General features: G+C 38.0%; 3 protein-coding genes across 4 annotated transcripts; all 3 read right to left on the bottom strand.

The window, feature by feature from the left end:
* Positions 1 to 338: 338 nt before the first annotated feature.
* Positions 339 to 9,291, bottom strand: LOC107221795 (putative inorganic phosphate cotransporter). 2 transcript variants are annotated; one of them, XM_046745223.1, is made up of 3 exons: positions 9,182 to 9,291; positions 2,773 to 2,996; positions 339 to 2,111 (listed from the first exon to the last, which is right to left on the bottom strand). In XM_046745223.1, exons 2-3 carry the CDS (start codon positions 2,959 to 2,961, stop codon positions 870 to 872), a joined length of 1,431 nt encoding a protein of 476 aa, XP_046601179.1. In that variant the 5' UTR covers positions 2,962 to 2,996; positions 9,182 to 9,291; the 3' UTR covers positions 339 to 869. The 2 variants fall into 2 exon arrangements, with proteins under 2 accessions (XP_046601179.1, XP_015516407.2); XM_015660921.2 differs by lacking the exon at positions 9,182 to 9,291 and adding an exon at positions 5,045 to 5,552.
* On the bottom strand, positions 7,460 to 12,906 carry LOC107221791 (putative inorganic phosphate cotransporter). The gene is made up of 3 exons (XM_015660917.2): positions 12,564 to 12,906; positions 10,020 to 10,246; positions 7,460 to 9,325 (listed from the first exon to the last, which is right to left on the bottom strand). Exons 1-3 carry the CDS (start codon positions 12,586 to 12,588, stop codon positions 8,084 to 8,086), a joined length of 1,494 nt encoding a protein of 497 aa, XP_015516403.2. The 5' UTR covers positions 12,589 to 12,906; the 3' UTR covers positions 7,460 to 8,083.
* A 2,069-nt stretch (positions 12,907 to 14,975) lies between these two features.
* LOC107221789 (sialin-like) lies at positions 14,976 to 18,855 on the bottom strand. The gene is made up of 3 exons (XM_046745289.1): positions 18,714 to 18,855; positions 17,700 to 17,923; positions 14,976 to 17,049 (listed from the first exon to the last, which is right to left on the bottom strand). Exons 1-3 carry the CDS (start codon positions 18,736 to 18,738, stop codon positions 15,805 to 15,807), a joined length of 1,494 nt encoding a protein of 497 aa, XP_046601245.1. The 5' UTR covers positions 18,739 to 18,855; the 3' UTR covers positions 14,976 to 15,804.
* Between the last annotated feature and the right edge of the window lie 526 nt (positions 18,856 to 19,381).

Here is a 19,381-nt window from a genome sequence, read left to right as displayed (position 1 = left end):
AAGAAAATGATAAGAGAAAACTGGAAGTTAAACACGAGGAGCTGATTAAAAATCCTCCCAGTATCGAGGACTGTTTTTTAATTCTATAGCAAGACGTGTTGCAGAAGAGATATTTTATCGAATTATATCATAACAATTTGACCATTCGTATGCGAAAACATTTGGAAAATATCGCTTGATCATCCGTGAAACAATTTCACGCCAAATTTTCAGAGATAAGATTTTTTCGCAGTGGCTCCTGGAGCTCGATCAAATTTGTAGCAACGCATCGAACGTGCGGATTTGCAGCGGTTTCTTTGGAGTTGAGAAATCGGTTTGAGGGATTTTCAAATAAGTAATGGATTTCTAAAGTATTTATATTCGTTGATCGTCTACTATACAGGTATACATGTAATTACAAAAATATCACATAATCTTATATTTACAATGCCCAGTGTTTCGTAAATAATTCGACTGTTTGAAGCCAGATTGACAATCGACGCTGATAATAATTGGCAAGAACTTGAGGAGAGATCGATTAGCTCTAGCTAATTTCTAAATAAGACTGGTACAGACTTTGGGTTCGTTTTATGAAGGACATTTCTCATGACTGCTAAATAACAGCTGTATAGTTTGGGATAAATGCAGCCGTGAGGGTTCATGGTTCACCTGCATCCCTAACACTTCGATAGCATGTAAAGAAATCCCTTACAGTATATACAAACATGTACATTTTGTGACAAAGGAATTAGAAGTCAATTTAGCGATTCACACATGAGACATTTACTACCTATTCCGAAGATAAAGCTCAATTCGATTACACCGATCGTTAACTACAATGACGACGAGACAAGTATGAAAGAGCGAGTTCCTCCTGGTTTTAACTATTTCTACGTGACAGCCTTAGTCCTGAGGTTTTTCAAGTTTTTGGCAGCGGTCGCTTCGCTCTCAACATCCTTGGGGTCGTTCTCCCGGTTTTCCAGGTCGTTCCAGTACTGGATCTCGCCATCCTGCCAAAACAAGACACCGACATTTGTCGCCATAAATACAGCGAAGGTGATCCAGAACACCATTCTCCATTCGGTCACGGTCTGATTGGGAGTGAGCACTCCCACCACGTAAGGCGTCACTATTCCAGCGAGGGAGCCGGTGGCGATCATGAGGGCCATTAACGTGCCCGAGTAGTTGGGACTGAGGTCGACGCCGTTCACCATCAACCCAGGGTAGAACGGTCCCATCAAACCGACGCCAATGATGAAAAGAATGACGACGAGGACGCGGTTGCACTCCCCGTAGGACGCGGCTACGAGGAATATCGCCGGTCCGACGGAGCCAAATGTGGTGAAGGCCTTGCGGACGTTGGTGGTCGTCATCTTACCGCTTTTTATGAGCCAGTCGGCCGGGATGGAGCATATATTGCTCAGGATCCACATCGCCAGGTAGGGTAGAGCGGTTAAAAGGCCGTTCGAGGTTATGGAGAACTTTAGGACGTTGCTCATGTACTTCGGGAGATCGGTCACCATCGTGTAGAAGCCCCAGTCGTGCCCGAACTTGCCGATGAGAAGAGCCCAGAGTGGGAATGAGGTCACCATGTGGCGCCAGGGGATCGGCTGGGTGTGCTTTCTCGTGTTCTCGCTTATCTTGTCCTGGATGTACTTCTTCTCGGCTTCGCTGATGTACGGATGGACGTCCGGGTTGCTGTGGAAGAAGAGAATCCAGGTCACCAGCCACAAGGCACTGAGACCTCCGAAAAAGTAGAAGACCAGCGGCCACCCGATCGGCGAATACTCTAGCAGGATTCCGGACAAAGCGTTTCCCAGGATCGTTCCGACTTGTGTTCCCGTCATCACCATCGTCCCGATCTTCGATCTTTCCTGCGGTGGCGCCCATTCCGCTATAAGCACGTTCAGCGCTGGGAACGTCGTCCCTTCACCGAGTCCCATCAGGATTCTGAGGATTATCAATCCCGTCGAGTCGAATTTATTCACCACCAATGGTGTCAGCAGCGTGAACATCGTCGATGACAGGACTCCAGCACTCAGGGTGTATTTTCCTCCGAATTTATCCGCCATGATGCCTCCTGGTACTTGGGATACTATGTAACCCCAGTAGAAACTCGACAGAATGATTCCCTGAAACGTGATTCATCGGGGGTCACAATGACGGTCGATTTATTTTTTGGCAGTTTGAAAGTTGATATGATTTCAGAAGACGTTTCTCTCAAACTTCTCATTTACAGGGATCATTGTGACGATCAGTTGAGGGCTTGAACTGCTATACCATACACACTTTGGCAGAAATCCGTCCTAATCGTTCAATGGAATCATGTATCCATGAAACTCTTGTAAAATATTTATTGTGCCTGTAGAATGTGTGATGTTATTACCACACTGCTGATAACGAGGATAAATATTTACAATCGTCAGATTCGTTCAATAGGTTAATCAAGTCTCGTAGTAGATATCGTTGAAGCATGTATGTGTGTAAAAAAAAAAAAAAACTGCACAGTTTGTCCATTACCGCACACGTACGCATTGCTACGAGCATGATATTTTTTGATATCCTCGCAGATCAGAATGTGATATTGGAATACCCGGATTGAGAATGGTGGATTCGGCGTGGTGAATCAAAGTTCACGAAAGAGAATGGATTCTTCAGAAATTAGGTCTATCAAAGTTTTTAATACTACTGAATTCAATTACGGTGTCAAATTTAGAGAACTCGTTGTGATGAATTCGATATGTATTGGAGAGAAGTTTGACAAATTAGCCCAAGTATCGGATATTATTCTACCTGCGTGTATTCGTCCCAGTCGTAAGTGTCGCTGCTGGCGCTATTAGACGAAGCGGAAAGAGTTCCCGAACAAGTTTCTCCGTCTGTAGTACTGTTCGAAGATGATTCGGCGGTTGTCACCATCTGCGTGATGGCAAGTGACAGGCAAATTCGATTCGCGTACGACACTGTTATCGCCAGACATCCCATAACCGCGAACACCCATCGTTGTCGCACTCTCCCACCTGTCAAGATTTGAAAAAAAATTATAATAATAATAATAACAATGCGAAATAACACAGCGCACAATTAGTACCCCCAAGAACTCAGAGTCTGGAGATATTTTTTATGTGTGAAACCAATGGCGTTAATGAAATGAATCAAAAACGGAAACTAAAAAATTACGAAATCATACAATTGATTATCTTTGTTGTGGCAAACGAACTTTTCATTGGTTCGCGATGATAAGGAACTGCTTTATGAATCATAGAACACATGTATTTTTTTTTCCACCTTCTAACTCATGACTGGGGTCGATAACGACCACACGCGTTTCCTGTTAGTTAAATCGATCTAAAAACAATAATGGGCTCGTAAGTACATAAATCTTTTTTTTTTTTCAATAAAAGAAACGAGCGGTGAAAAACAAATTTGGTCTTGTTGAAGTTTAGTTGGCGAGAAATTCAATTAATTACCAAAATGTGATAAAAAACGATGAAATCGTAATTTTTCGAACGAAATATCATATTTCATTTTTTAATGAACCGATTTCCAGATTTCAAACACGATTCTGAAGAGGATGCGATCAGAATATCAAGAATAAATCACTATTTCTATGTCCCGTTGAATGTGTAAACAAACTATTTGAGGGTAGTTTATTCTCGAGCGGCAAGGAATAGAGTGCGACTGGATTTAATTTCACTTCAAAGTGGATAAGAAAACGAATGAATAAATAATATACTCTTCAGTCACGCTGCTCTGAAGCTGCTTCCAAAAAAAATTTAATAAATTTTCCCTCGTATAAATTAATAATCAACATTGATATGAACTACTGGTATATTTTCAAGTGCATCGTTCTGATACAAACGGAATTCGAGGCAATTATGTAGTTGGTTCCGGCGAATTGATAAATCTGCCTTGGCATCGATTGATAATCGAGGTTCATATAGATAAACGGCATATTCTCAAGTGGATCGTTTTGCAATTATTCTGATAGGGATTAAATTGTGGTTTATCAACGCGGTACACCAATGCAGGAGCCACTAATACATTCTTATTGAAATCTTCAACGACATCGCATACAATTCTATAATAATACACCGAGAAGGGTAATTAATGCATCATTCTCAACAACGTGATTTCGATTTTATCGTCATTATTAGTACACTTACATTTCATATCATGAATTATCCTGAAATCACTTGACCGAAAGAAGAATGGATAGAAAATTTGATTTCAGTACTAAAGCGTGGTAAAATTGCAATCCCATTTCTTTGCTATTTGTCGTTCAATTCTTTTAGTGCTGGTTTCGTTTCACAGATTAGTTTTTGTGAAAAGTAACATTTTTTTTTTTCAATATTTCAACACCAAGAAAGTAATCAATCATTGATTGTTTTAATTGATTTATTGACAATTGACGATAGTTTGACAGCATTGAACAGATTGGAGAGAGAAAATGGATTGAGGTTTACGCGAATATTGTCTTACAAGAAAATTAACTCTGTACCAGTGATGAACTTTTTCTACGTCCGAAACGCAGTCAGAAAAAAATTGATGCTTTCAAATTATTATTACAAAATATGCCTCTTAAGAATGAAACGATTTGTCAGTTTACCTGAAGTTACACGAGTTTTTTATTGAAACGTAGTATTTTTTGCACTTGCGATATCCAGAAATTTATTTATTCAAGAAAGAGAGCTTCAACATGATCACATCAAGTGGAAAAATTATTTTTATGATAAGTCAACTTTTGCAGTTACTTGAATTACCAAAAACTACAAATCGTTAGATTCTGATTTGTCCGTAATATTATTCGTTATGTACGTGGAACGAAGATTTGATTCTATAAAATATTCAAAAATAGTTTATCAAATCAAAACAAGTTTATCACTTCTCTGCCCAAAATTTGAGTACGAAAACAAACCAACAATTGACATTCGTTTACTTATTCAACCACAATAGATCTGTGAACTAAACCGATTTGCGCGGTGATAAAAATTGCAAAAAAAAAGAAAAATCTCGTCTTTTCCTAAATTTGCCGTTTACAAATGTTAATAAAATTTTTTCTACTTACAACAGACTGTCCAAGACGAAAACATGCTTGTATTACTCGGTAAGTCGATTCGAAATTGACGTGAGAGCCTGAGGAATAACGGGAATCGAAAAGAAAAAAAATGAATGGAGAAAATTACTCGAATGTTAGTGCAGTATCATTTGTGGGATAATTTTTTTGTTAAATAATTGGGAATGGGTGAGAAAAAATTGAAAACTTGAAAATATTAATCGGCCGGGAGAAGAAAGTTTGTCCGAAACGTTTAACGATCAAACGAATTCTAAAATCAAGCGATATGAAAAATTCACTAGGCTACACGTAAATGGAGCTCGTGGGGTGTCTTAACGAATTATATCCCTCTCAGAGGAGAAAACCCATCCCCACTTAGGCATCGAGTGGAATTTCGACTCTCCCACCAACGTGCGAAGACATGACGCGCATTTGGGTTGCATCTCAATATGAGAGGCACACAGTGGGGAAGATAATCGATTTATCGGTGGACGTTTGCGAAAATCTTAACGAGAAGGTAAAATTTTTACAACAGTAAAACATGGTCTGCAAATTCAGAGAGTTGTTCAATGATCAAAATTTTTTTCTTCCGATGAAAAATGTTCTCTTTTTTTCTGGACTTATTTCTCAAACGGGAAAGAAATTTGAATTTATAGTACAAGCACACATTATTTTTCGATTGACGTGACGTGAAGAATTTCAAATCTGGATCGAGCACTTACCGTAGCCCCGAATACCAGACGATTACAAGGAATTGGTGAGAAAACGAAGGCAGTCACAATTTTTTAGAATACATTTTTAATCAATACGTTTTCAACAATATTTGATAAATTGAGCAAAATCATTGAAATTCATCGAAACTGTGAGAATTTTTAATAAGTTTAGAGTGACAGTGGAGTTTTTATCATCATTTCCCTAGAATTGTCCAATATCCGACGCAAAGAATGGATGTAAATGCAATTAAAGTCGAGGGCTATCAAGATAATTGGTATAGAATTACGTAGCGATATACCATGAATAAGGGAAAATTTGGATTTAAATTTGTAATATTCATCGATACGTTAAACTATCACGTTTCTCGGTCGTTTCACTTTAGAAATGAGAATCACTGAATATTCTTATCCAAATCATGACGCGAAGCTTGTCGATCGTATATCACCTTCCGGTCGTCGCACACTCGATCGTCTGATTTCGCAATCGACTAGTGTATGAAACTTCTGTTGATTCGACTGTCAAATTTCCACCGGGATCCTTGCAACGATACGCGCAGTTCCGATTGCTTTTCACGTATTGCATCTAATGTGAGCTTTATATCCACAACATAGAATTGTAATCAAATCACATGGCACAACTAAATAATTAGAACAAAATAAATATGCAAGTAAACGTATAGAATACACAAAAATGTATTTTGAAGAATCGTTAATTTTCAGTGATATCGACTTGAGCTAATAGTACGGGAATAAACCGCAGGTAAGACAATTGGTGTATAAAGCTTTGGAGATTTTTAATTGATCTGAATTTTCAGATTTTACATTGAATGAAAACATTTATTGAAATATTGATCAAATGAACGTAAAACACCAATATTAATGAAAGATTGACTCGTTGCGATTTCATATTTTACTTATCGCGAGAATTTCGAAAGTTGTCGAAATTTGCTAAAAAATCCGGTCAAATTCCAATACACTTCTAATCGCGTAATGCACAGGAGAGAATTTTGAGCCAAGCTTGATTATCGTGATAGAGCAATAACTAAGTGGAAGATTTCCGTAACTTGTTTAGCATTACCTTCAAAGTACGCGGTAATGAAGTATAAACCGTACCCGAGATAAATTCTTCTAATTCGAAAGGTCACTCTGTCAGCAAGTTGGCTAATGTGGATCAACGCGCATCTTCCACTTGCTAGGCGCGTTCACTAAGAGAACGAACGCAGTCGTTTGATACTTACTGCGCTAACTAAGCGTCGAGAATAACAAGTAGAATTTTATGAAAACAAAAGTAGCGGCAGTGCTAGCAGTAGCAACCCTTTTTAACTCCAATTAATAAAATCGCGGTAATTATTGTATAATCACTGATTATTTAATCTTCGTACGCGGCTCTTCTTCCTGTTCACAGTTCATCTCAACCAGCTCCTCGTTTTGCACGTACCATGAAAATTCGAAGAAGTATTCAATATTTCAAACCACAAGAATAGACAACAGATTATGATTGCAATCTCTCAGCAATACTTGGATTGCATTTTAATTAAAGACTGATCGGTTGAGAAAGAGTGTAAATCAGATGTCAAAAAATGAGTCAGAAAAAAGTTGCCTTCCTTTATTTACACTCCATTCTTCTCTCTAGGGAGTCAATCAGCACATTCATTTCAAAATTCCTTACAATAACTTTCGAGTTTAATAGAAAGTTATCATGAGCTTTACTCAAAAAAGCACAACAATGTTGTAAATACTCAAAGAAATGATTCTGAACTTGGTGCAGTGTTTTTTTTTTATGCCGGATATTAAGAATCGTTAGGATTATGTATATTCGAAATCGATGAGCATTACATGAAACGCATTATGTCACTTTATTAGAAACTAAATGTTAGAATAAATACACTGTTTATGCAGAAATGAGATTTTTGCACACACGAAACGATTACGTACAATCTTCACAGCACGGATGAAAATGATGTCAAACTGGTGGTATTTTTTTTTTTGGATTGGTCAGAGCATCGAAACCGAGTCCGAAGCGTCTGACTTGTTTACTAATTCAGCAGCCATTTTCCTATTAGCAAAAAATTACATCCTCAAACAGAGACCGTAATTTTTGTAGTAGATCTGAAAACGGCGGTTCCGAATTCAGAAGAAAATCCACCAGTGCCCCTAACTTTGTAAATTTTAACACGAGTCGGTACAACATTTTGCCACATGATAATTGAGTTGGATGAAAACCAGCGTGTGGGGACCAAAGAGATTGCTCAAGAAACTTGGTCCAATTGTCTTTAACAACGAATCACGACACAGCGAGACGAATGTGGGCACCAATGAAAATTTTACACAAGTTTCTCTACGTGTCGGCCTTGCCCTCCGGACTCTCATTCCGTTCACTGGGTTTCGCTCCGTTCTCAGGATCCTTGCGACCTTGACCGTTGTTCTCGAGGTCATTCCAGTATTGGACATCACCTCGCTGCCAGAACAAAACACCGACATTCGTCACCATGAACACGGCGAAGGCGATCCAGAACACTATTCTCCACTCCATCACCGTCTGATTGGGAGTCAGCAATCCGACTACATCGGGCGTCAATATCCCAGCCAGGGCACCGACGGCGGTCATTATCGCCATCAGCGTGCCCGAGTAGTTGGGACTGAGGTCGACGCCGTTCACCATTAGCCCGGGGTAGAACGGTCCCATCAAACCGATACCAATGATGAAGAGAATTACGACGAGGACGCGGTTGCACTCCCCGTAGGACGCGGCTACGAGGAATATCGCCGGTCCGACGGAGCCAAATGTGGTGAAGGCCTTGCGGACGTTGGTGGTCGTCATCTTGCCGCTTTTTATGAGCCAGTCGGCAAGGATGGAGGATATATTACTCACGATCCACATCGCCACGTAGGGTAGAGCGGTTAAAAGGCCGTTCGAGGTTATGGAGAACTTTAGGACGTTGCTCATGTACTTCGGGAGGTCGGTCACCATCGTGTAGAAGCCCCAGTCGTGCCCGAACTTGCCGATGAGAAGAGCCCAGAACGGAAAGGAGGTCGCCATGTGGCGCCAGGGGATCGGCTGGGTGTGCTTTCTCGTGTTCTCGCTTATCTTGTCCTGGATGTACTTCTTTTCGGCTTCGCTGATGTAAGGATGGACGTCCGGGCTGCTGTGGAAGAAGAGAATCCAGGTCACCACCCACAAGGCAGCGAGACCTCCGAAAAAGTAGAAGACCAGCGGCCACCCTATCGGCGAATACTCGAGCAGGATTCCGGCCAAAGCGTTTCCCAGGATCGTTCCGATTTGTGTTCCCGTCATCACCATCGTCCCGATCTTCGACCTTTCCTGCGGTGGCGCCCATGCCGCTATGAGCACGTTCACTGCCGGGAACGTCGTCCCTTCACCGAGTCCCATCAGGATTCTGAGGACTATCAATCCCGTCGATTCGAATTTACTCACCACCAACGGTGTCAGCAGGGTGAACGTCGTCGATGACAGTATTGCTCCAGCAAGGGTATACTTTCCTCCGAATTTATCTGCCAATATTCCTCCTGGTACCTGGGATACTATGTAACCCCAGTAGAAACTCGACAGAATGATTCCCTGAAAAGTAATTTACGGGGTTCACAACGACGATCCGTTTGACTCTCGATCAACTATGGCAGCGATGCTTCTCTAACAATAAATGTCAACTCTAATGTTTTGAATAATACACTTTTCCAGCAGTTCCATATTTTATACGATTCTACAAGCTAATTCCCTGTGATTCCTTATTCATGGAGATTATTGCAATGATCAGGTACTTGAGGACTCGAATTGTAAATCTGTCTTAATCGACCAATGAAATCATATATGCGTGAATGTCTCGCAAAAATAATGTTAATCTGCCGATAAGTAAGTTCAAACAGATGCTCGGTGACCTGATAACAAAAACAAATCATTGTAACGGATAGATTTGTTCAATCGGTAAATGAACGGTCTCACACTAAGTATCGTTGAAGTATGTATGTGTGTAAAGAAAACTGGCCATGCGCGTGATTATGATGACGGAGTCTTTCGTGATCGCAGAATTAGATCGTGACCTTTGAATTCCCCGATTCAAAATGGCACATTTTACGTATTCGAACAAAGTTCAAAGAATTGAATAGGTTCTTCAAAGTTTAGACGTTTGAAATTTTCTTCAAACTACTCAATCCAAACAACGACTTCCCAATCAGTTTACGACGTAATGGTTTACCCAGGGTAAAAGACGGAAGCTTGATAAACTAAATGGCGTTAAAGGTCAACATTATTTTACCTGCGTGTATTCGTCCCACTCGTAAGTGTCGCCGGTATTGCTGTTCGATGAAGCGGAAACAGTTCCAGAACAAGTGTTTTCATCTACGGTCGTGCTGTTCGAAGATGTTTCGACGGTTGTTACCATCTGCGTGATGGCAAGTGACAGGGTAATTCGCATCGCGTACGATACTGTTATCGCCAAACATCCCATAACCGCGAACACCCATCGCTGCTGAACTCTTCCGCCTGTAAAATGAAAAACAAAAGTCAGAAATACAAGAATAACACAGTTCATCATTGCTACGCGTAACGATAATTACAACGTCGTTGTTATTTTTGCGTTTTGATACGAATGGCGTCGATTCCATGAGTCGAAAGACGCGAACAAAAAAAAAAATATTATTTTTCTTTTTTCACTTTATAATCGAGACTCAGCGTGAAGATAGGAAATTCGATCGTTTCTGAATATTTTTTATAACTTATGGAATTTAGACCCCTAAGTTGAATAATTGTTCGATAAAAGTTTAATCAAAATCAAATTTTTTTTTCTTTTTTGTCAAACTTGGTTTTCACATTAGCATGGTATTTTTTTCCTGCACTTATTGATTCCGATATATATATATATATATGAGACTTTGAGTTTCCTCTAACAAGTTTTGAATATTTTCTTCGAAAACATTTTCATCGATCTTATTTTTTTGAATGAATGAAAATTAGGTACGAGTAGGGAGAAATTTTGAAAGAACTGAAAGATTAGCAGAGAACAAACGAACGAATATTTTTGCTCTCGTACGAAATTCAGGCACCAGGAAATTGATAAATCTCTCTCATTATGTCGATTAATAGTTAACAATAAAAAAAAAAAAAAAGAAAAAAGTTTTCTTATCGATTTACTAATTGCCGTTGTGTTTCTTAGACCCATTTCGCACATTAATTATACGAGAGAAAGATATTGTCCGTTGTTTCACGCACCCGTACAAATACCTCGATATCAGGTAATCTCGTATTGTGTTGCACAGATCGTTTCGATAACCGAGTATATATGTAACACAAGCAGAAGTCTGGGTAACTATTTAGATTACGATCAAGCGTAAATTTTTGGCTGATCGACAAGTTACACATATTCAGTAGTAACAAATAGTTTTTATAAATCAAACTCTCAAGTACATTGGATCGTATCGCCTGCTTAATATTGGCGTAAGGTCGTAAGCGCCACTTTACTATGTTTTGCTTTTGAAAAATGCTGAAGGGAGTATATATATATATATATATATATATATATATATATATATATATATATATATTTATTTCATCTAGGCTTAAAACATGAAAATATGACCAGACACGTTGAACTTGAATGACAATTTAATTGAGAGTAAAAGTATGCAAGTACTGGCAGATACGACATTCTGCTACTGATTCAACCATCAAAATTTGCGTCGATTAATTCCATAGGGTCGTATATGGCAAAAAATATGTATATATATATGTTTTTTTTGTTTACTTTTTGGATTCAAGTATAAATTCATCAAATAGAGGCAAAAGATGAAAATTGAAAAAAATTATCTAGTACGGTAGTTGCATAAGGGCGTAACCGCGAAAAATTATTATTGTTTTTTATAGAATTCCAATAATTAACGACTTGGATAATCAAAGTTCAGAAAACCGACATTCTTGCTGGATAACTTTGTTAGTTTCATTTGTTTATGCGTTTCATTAAAATCTAGACAGTTTGCAACAGCAAAAAAATTGGTCATCACGCCCCTCTATTTTCTTTTTTTCTGTTTCTTTCTTCTTACTTTTTTTCAAAGTATTAATTGATTCAATTCGACTATGGAGAATTTTCTGAACAGCTGCATATTATTAAAGCGATTAGAGACACAAATTGTGCCAAGGTTTATATGAAAACAAACCGTAAAAAAAATTACTAATTTAAACGTAGGTACTAAATTTTGTCTCAATAAAAATAATTAAGAAAGAAAATTCTCCGGAATTTGGAACGGAAATTCATTTCTACAGGGATAAAATAATTTGTCGGTCTCAATGAAAAATTCACGATTTATCATCGAACCATAATAACTTTTCATGGTTTTATGTATTATATTTCTCGACTCGATACGAATAGAAATCCAACTCTCGTAATACAATTTTTCAACATGTTCGTTTTCCTGATGCATAATTAAATTGTGATTGCTTGAATTTACAAACAGGTAAATTTCTGTTATGATAAGCAAGGTTGAATTTTTCTTTTTTATTTTACTTTTTTATTTTGATACATGCGAAGATCATTTATCACGAGTAGTAAAATGTGAATATAAATTGACATGATTTGATGAAAAACTTGATTTCGTAATCACGTGAGAGTAAAAAAGATAATTGAAACGCAAAACTTACAAAACAATTTTTTCGGACTGTTGCAAAATTAAAAATATGTACGTATCTAGTCTTTCCCCCCCCCCCTCCCAAAAAAAAAAAAAAAAAAAAAAAAAACAACAACGATTACTCAATGGGAAAATTTGTGTCATAAAAATGTTAAGAAATCTTTTTTTTTTTTTCAACTTACAACAGAGTGTCCAAGACGAAAACATCCTTGTAATATGCGGTGAGTCGATTCAAAATCGTTGCAGAAACTCGAAGAATAAAGGGAAGAATTGAAGGAAAGGAAAAAAAAAAAATGAAGCAGACGTCCGTGCGGTATTTTTCGGTCCGGTGATTTGTGTGGGAGAAAATTGGAAATTGGTAAAAGAGGAAGTAAACTTTTTTTTTCTAATTCAATCTACCGGTAGAATATGGTCAGTGTGAACCGTTTGAAGAGCAGACCAATTCTACCACGGAGCTATTTGAAAATTAACTTGCCCATGCGTAAATAACGCTCGCAGTGCGTTTCTCAATTAGTTATATCCCTTCAAGAGGAGAAAACCCATCCCACTCCAACTTTAAGTGGGATTTCGACTCCCCCACCAACGTAGAAATACGTGACACTCATTTCTCGTGTGCATCTCAGAGGTTTGTAGTGGGGGGAATAATTGATTTATCAAGTGATTATTGCGAGAATCCTACGGAGAACAAGGAATTAAAAGAAATTTGCTGTGGTAAAACATAGCTTAAGAAAATTTAGGGAATTAGCCGACAAGTTGTTTGAATTTTTCTCTTTGTTTTTATTTTTTTCTTCTACTTTATTATTTAATTTATCAAAAACGTTGTATTTTATAATTTCTATCTGATAATTTGATTTTATTCAGCAAATTATCGCATGAACTGTTGAAGAATTTTGCCTCATTTCGAGCCTCGATGTTTCGAATTAAAAGGCAAATCAATTGGAGTAAAAAAGCATAGCTTAAGAAAATTTAGGGAATCGTCTGACAAGTTGTTTGAATTTTTTTTTTTTTCTTTCTTCAATTTCATTGTTTGATTTATCATAAACGTCAAACAATTTGATTTGATTCGACTTGATTTAACAAATTATTGCATAAACTGTTGACGAACTTTACTTCATTTCAAGCCTCGATGTTTCTTTTCTGTTTTTTTTCATTGATCGTGTAATCAGACCAACGTCACAACGAGTATAAGGTATAATTGACACTGTGCGTGTGTAATTTGTCTTGCAGAAGGATCGCATAATCTTTTTTGTCGTATTGCGATTCTATTTGCGGCAGTGCAGCCAGTTACATTTTGTGGATTTTCACTTTACATAACTATGTCGAAACGTGAACACGAGCATTGTGCTTATCGTTACGATGTAAAAGAATGTCGTTTCTGTATCGAGAATCTACGCGGTAGTTAATACAGAATGAGTTTAAGGAATTCGACAGAAAAGCAGGCGATTAGAATTTTGATTTGTTTTTCCCTAAATCTTCTGAATTATTGAATTTTTAACGATTTTCTACTAGTTTACGATTTCACTAAGATTCGAGGAATTTTTATCGAACTTAGAAATCGTTATAAAAGATTCCAAACATTTTCGCCAATGTGAAATGAAACGTGCCAAATCATTTCCTTTGGCTCGTGCGATATTGGAATCAAATGAACGATAGGAATGCGATGTAATTGGGATCGAAAATTATTAAAACGATTTATTTAAGATATTGAAAAACCTACGTAATATCTGATCTTAAATACAGATAAATTTGTAATAAAATCACAAGATGAATCGGATACGAGAGATTATCACCATCTTCCTTCATTATTCAGTAGAAATAACAATCAAAAAAATTCTTATCCAGATCAAATCAACACCGCAAATATTGTCGACAGTTAATCACCGTTTACTTGCTTGAAGATAGTCTGATACGCTACTCGACTCATATTGTATGAAATTTGTGTCGATCTAGCGTAAAATTTTAACCTTGATTATTGAAATGCATTCGAAATTCCTAGCGATTTTTCACTATAGCGCATATAAACTTTTAGATTCAGAACATAAAGTTTCGACTGAATTCCAAAACCTAAAAATTTCAAATATAAGTAACTTTTTTCAACTGTAATTAATTGCAAGGTTCAGTGACTAAAATTATCATTATGGATAAATATTAAAGATAGAAATTATTATTTCGTAAACATTGAACGTTGAACAAAAAAATATTGGTCCAATCGCGAACTTGTGTGAAAAATTTTATCCCTCAAAACTTATTGCCTTTCATAACGTCATCAGCGAGTTATTTTTCACATTGCATTGAATGATTTCCCGGATAATTATTAAAAGTCCTCACAAATATTATTAGAACAACGATTTTTTATTATCCGCTAATAATCTCCAAGCATATGCTACATAGAAATAATTTGGTCAAATTTGATTCTAAATTAGTTTGCATTTTGCAATTATCAATCTAGATTTTGGGTTTTTATAATCTAATCAATTCCCCAAACGAGCGGAAGACGACGACATTGTTTGAAGCATTCATTGCGTGTTTGTGTGTGTGCTTGAAATACAGCTGTGAACGAGTTTAATAATTTATCTTAACAATTTAAAATCAGATGTTTTGCGACCGATTCTTCTTATCGTTGAATTGTTTTTTTTTATTTTTTTTTTTTATACGATTAAACACGCGTACGAAGATACACTATCTTCCGAATGTACGTAGCGTGAACATTTTAACCTGAATATGAAATCTCTGCAGAATTTCAATGACATTCTTCGGTAGATTCGCTGATGTGACAAAGAGAATAAGGAATTAAAATACACACAATCTTGATATAATTTCGAACGCAGCGGAGTGCGTTCATTTTCGTATCTGGTGTATTGGACATTAGGGATCGACGAAAATGTGTACATTCGATATCGAAGAGCTTCTCATAACGTGTTAATCAACTCTATCGCAAAGTATATCTTACAATAAATACACAGTTTGTACGAAAGCAATGAAATTTTTCCAAACGCAAAACGATCACTTTCCATCTTCGTGACACTGTTTAAGATTGCGATATTTTTCTGGATTAATCCGAACAACAAAATCAAACTTGAAGTCCGTGACTTATGGAATTGATCACTGGCCGTTTTCACATGACAAAAAATTTAAAAAAAAATAAATAACAATCACCTCCTCGAACAGGGTCTGTAATTTTTGTCGTATATCTGAAGACACCATTTGAAATTTTAGAACAAAAATCAAAAGTGCCTTTCACCTTACGGACGATGATAGACGCCGGTGGAACGTTTTGCCACATCGCAATCCAGAATTGGACAAAGACCAATGTGCGTAGCACGAAGTGACAGCTCAAGAAACTTGGTCCAATGGACCTTAACAACGAATCGTTTCACGTGGAGACGATTTTTGGGTATCTGTGAAGATTTTACACAAGATTCTCTACGTGACTGCCTTGCTCTCCGGATCCCCGCTGCTTTCACTGGGCTTGAATTTTTTCTCAAGGTCCTTGCGACCTTGGCTCTGGTGGTTTCCAAGGTCATTCCAGTACTGGACCTCACCGTCAACCCAGATCAGTACGACCAGGTTGGCAACCAAGAGCACGACGAAGGTGATCCAGAATACGGTTCTCCACTCGACCAGCGTCTGATTGGGGGTGAGTATGCCGATCAAGTAGGGCGCCAACATACCGTCTACGGCACCGACCGCGGTCATCATGGCCATCATGGTCCCGGAGTAGTTGGGACTGAGGTCAACGCCGTTGACCATAAGGCCTGGATAAAACGGCCCCATCAGTCCCATTCCAATTACGAAGAGTACGACGACGACGACGCGATCGCATCCGGCGTACGACGCGGCTACGAGGAAAATCGCCGGTCCGACCGAACCAACAGTGGTGAAGGTCTTGCGGACGTTGGTGGTCGACATCTTGCCACGTTTTATAAGCCAGTCGGCATAGACGGAGGATAAATTGCTCAGGATCCACATCGCCACGTAGGGTATAGCGGTTAGGAGTCCGTTCGAGGTTATGGAGAACTTTAGGACGTTGCTCATGTAGAGTGGGAGGTCGGTAACCATCGTGAAGAATCCCCAGTCGTGGCCGAACTTACCCACTAGTAGGGCCCAGAGCGGGGTCGAGGTTGCCATGTGGCGCCAAGGTATCGATCTAGTTTGCTTTCGCGTTTGCTCGTTCATCGAGTCCATGATGTACTTTCGTTCGGTATCGCTTATGAAGGGATGGGTCTCCGGACCGCTGAAACAAACCAGTGTCCAGACTATGAACCACAGGACGCTTACGCCACCGTAAACGTAGAAGACGATCGGCCACCCTATCGACGAGTACTCTATCAGGACACCGGTAACCGCGTTTCCAAGTATGGTTCCGACCTGCGTTCCCGTAATCACGAGCGTTCCGATCTTCGATCTTTCCTGTGGCGGTGACCATTGTGCTATCAGCGCATTCAACGCTGGGAATGTCGTTCCTTCACCGAATCCCATAAGGACTCGCAGGACTATCAGACCCGTTGAGTCGAATTTCTCGACCACCAACGGTGTAAGAAGGGTGAATATCGCTGTAGACAGGATTCCGAGACCAAGGGTGTATTTGCCGCCGAATTTGTCCGCCAGGATTCCGCCCGGTATTTGGGTCACTATGTAGCCCCAGAAGAAACTCGACAGGATCACTCCCTGTAAAGTGGGGTTAATCATTTGAAATCTGAGGGTTCGCCGACGTGAAACGTTTTATCGGTAACCGTTATGGTCAGTAGAAAATTCTGAGAGTATTTTTTCGAATCACAAGTAAATGGGCATACACAGGTTACGCAATGGATGAGGATCGATTCTACGGAAATTAGTTCTACAGAATCTTTTCGACAGAAATATTTTCCTAAGGAAAGTTATTCGATATTCGCATCAGAAATAATTCTTCTTGAATTATTGTACAGAAATTTTTCTATAGAATAGTTTTCCAGTTTTAACACATCCAACTCAATCCGCCTTCAACACGCAAATAATTCAAATTCAGTCAAATTAGATTAAATTTACTCAAATCAAAACGTACGAAATTGACAATTGATTGGTTGATTTTAACGATTCGATGACTGCTCTGAATTTGTGTTGCGCCAAACACAATGTGTGGAAAAATTGACGCAGCAAAATATTCTGTAGAATAATTCATGCTGGATTATTTTTCATGTGAATCTCGAATTTCTTTCTGTAGTAAAATATTTCCGTAGGGGCGAGTCTGTAGAATATTTGTCCTGTAGAACTGATTTCTGTAGAATCTATACATTTTGATTTTGATTTTGATTTTGATATTGAAAATTATAATTTATAACCTGCGTGTATTCGTCCCATTCGTAAGTGCCGCCTGTGCTGGTGCTCGACGAGGTAGAATCAGTCGATGGGCAAGTATCGTCTGAACTTGTATCGTTTGACGATGATTCCTTGCTTGCGACCATATCCGTTATCGCCAGTGACAAGCTTATTCTCATTGTGTACGCGTTCGTTAGGGCCAAGCATGCCATCACTGCCATTATCCATCGCTGAGGTAATTTACTATCTGAAGAATAAGAATACCAAGTTATGAAACCAACGGTAGCAAGTAAAACGTGATTTTCGTTTGGTTTTATTTTATTTTTTTCGATTTCATATTAATTGTTTTGTTCTCATTTAGCGCGAATTTGGAAATTCGACGAATCGTTTTTGATGGTTTTTCTTTTTTCAATTTTTCTATCGACATATTCACTCAAAGAATTTGATACCGGTTGTTTATTTTCAACTTATACCGTTCCGATTTCATCACACATTGTTATTTTATTTTTCTTAGCACACGTTTTAATTTACGATCTGTTCCGATTGTCAATTAAATACGACGAGCAGTTGCAACGCGATAATTCCAATCCTTGTATATCTTCCGGTACCTCAATTCGGATAACCGATAAAAGAGAAGCCCTGTTTCTCCTTTTTTTGATCTTCTCGTATTTCTTTTTTTTTTTTACCGTATTTTTTACAGTTTTCCACAAAAAATTGATCGTATACGCGTCAGATTCATTTTTTTTTTTTTTTCTGAAAGTTTGACTCTGTTCGTAAGATTTCGGAAAAATCGATTAAAAAATTCGTTGAGATTTTGTTTTTTAATTCATTATATTTTGTTTTTTAATAAAAAGTATGAAAATGAGAGTGAAAGAAATTGAATCTGATATTTGTGCCAGATTTTTTTATTTCATATTTTTTTTCCTGCATGTTTAAAATTGTAAGGAATATTTCATTCAATTCATTATATTTTGTTGTTTGTTTTTTTGTTTTTTTTAATAAAAAGACACCGACGAATATCAATGTACTATACGTACTAAATTTCCTCCAAAACGACAGCATCGTTGAAAGAAGAATAGCGATTGTGTGGAAATAATTAACTCGAAAATGATCTGCTAAGTTTGATAAGAAATAATGGAAAATTTGAGTTGAAGGAGGATAGGGCTTGGAAAGTTAAGAACTGTGGTACCTAGACGCGAATAAGTAATTTCTCGCTCATCAAAGTCTTATATACTGGCTGTATAATCCTTTGATATTGAATTTATCAAAGTCTTTGTGAATACTTACGAAACGCTTATACTATAAGCGATGATAAACCTTATTTTGCTTGTCAGCCACCTGTCGACTGGTTGTTTGATAATTAGTTGTCACTAAATGCTAGATTATTGAAAAATCCGTACATCTATATTATGTAATCGAGGATTAACCACGAATAAATGTAGGTATACATATGTATTTACACACAAGCGCGTATGTGGGAGTTATCTTTGGGAGATGAAGGAAGATTTGATCACGTTATAATTAGGTACTTTGGAAAAATAAATAAAAAAAAAAATAAAAAATAAAAACTCTACTTGACAGTTTGACGCGTTCATTTTTTTCCACGCGTCATTGATAGCTAATTTTTGTCGGTTCTGATCCCTTGAGACCGGATCCCGCGAATTGAAGTATAATAATTCTGCTCGACAAAAAATACGCTACCGAA

This window comes from Neodiprion lecontei, chromosome 7 (assembly GCF_021901455.1).
Source record: "Neodiprion lecontei isolate iyNeoLeco1 chromosome 7, iyNeoLeco1.1, whole genome shotgun sequence".
Lineage (NCBI taxonomy): Eukaryota > Metazoa > Arthropoda > Insecta > Hymenoptera > Diprionidae > Neodiprion > Neodiprion lecontei.
This window is presented reverse-complemented; position numbering and strand designations above follow the sequence as displayed.

What these genes read in the sequence shown, in the direction of transcription:
- LOC107221789 (XM_046745289.1), bottom strand. Translation starts at nt 18,738, where the DNA reads ATGCTGTCGTTTTGGAGGAAATTTA. An exon ending in GTCGTTTTGGAGGAAATTTA is followed by an intron (nt 17,924 to 18,713) that starts GTACGTATAGTA and finishes CTTATTCTTCAG; the next exon opens with ATAGTAAATTACCTCAGCGA. An exon ending in AATGGGACGAATACACGCAG is followed by an intron (nt 17,050 to 17,699) that starts GTTATAAATTAT and finishes CCCACTTTACAG; the next exon opens with GGAGTGATCCTGTCGAGTTT.
- LOC107221791 (XM_015660917.2), bottom strand. Translation starts at nt 12,588, where the DNA reads ATGTTTTCGTCTTGGACACTCTGTT. An exon ending in TTCGTCTTGGACACTCTGTT is followed by an intron (nt 10,247 to 12,563) that starts GTAAGTTGAAAA and finishes TTCATTTTACAG; the next exon opens with GCGGAAGAGTTCAGCAGCGA. An exon ending in AGTGGGACGAATACACGCAG is followed by an intron (nt 9,326 to 10,019) that starts GTAAAATAATGT and finishes ATTACTTTTCAG; the next exon opens with GGAATCATTCTGTCGAGTTT.
- LOC107221795 (XM_015660921.2), bottom strand. Translation starts at nt 5,069, where the DNA reads ATGTTTTCGTCTTGGACAGTCTGTT. An exon ending in TTCGTCTTGGACAGTCTGTT is followed by an intron (nt 2,997 to 5,044) that starts GTAAGTAGAAAA and finishes AAATCTTGACAG; the next exon opens with GTGGGAGAGTGCGACAACGA. An exon ending in ACTGGGACGAATACACGCAG is followed by an intron (nt 2,112 to 2,772) that starts GTAGAATAATAT and finishes ATCACGTTTCAG; the next exon opens with GGAATCATTCTGTCGAGTTT.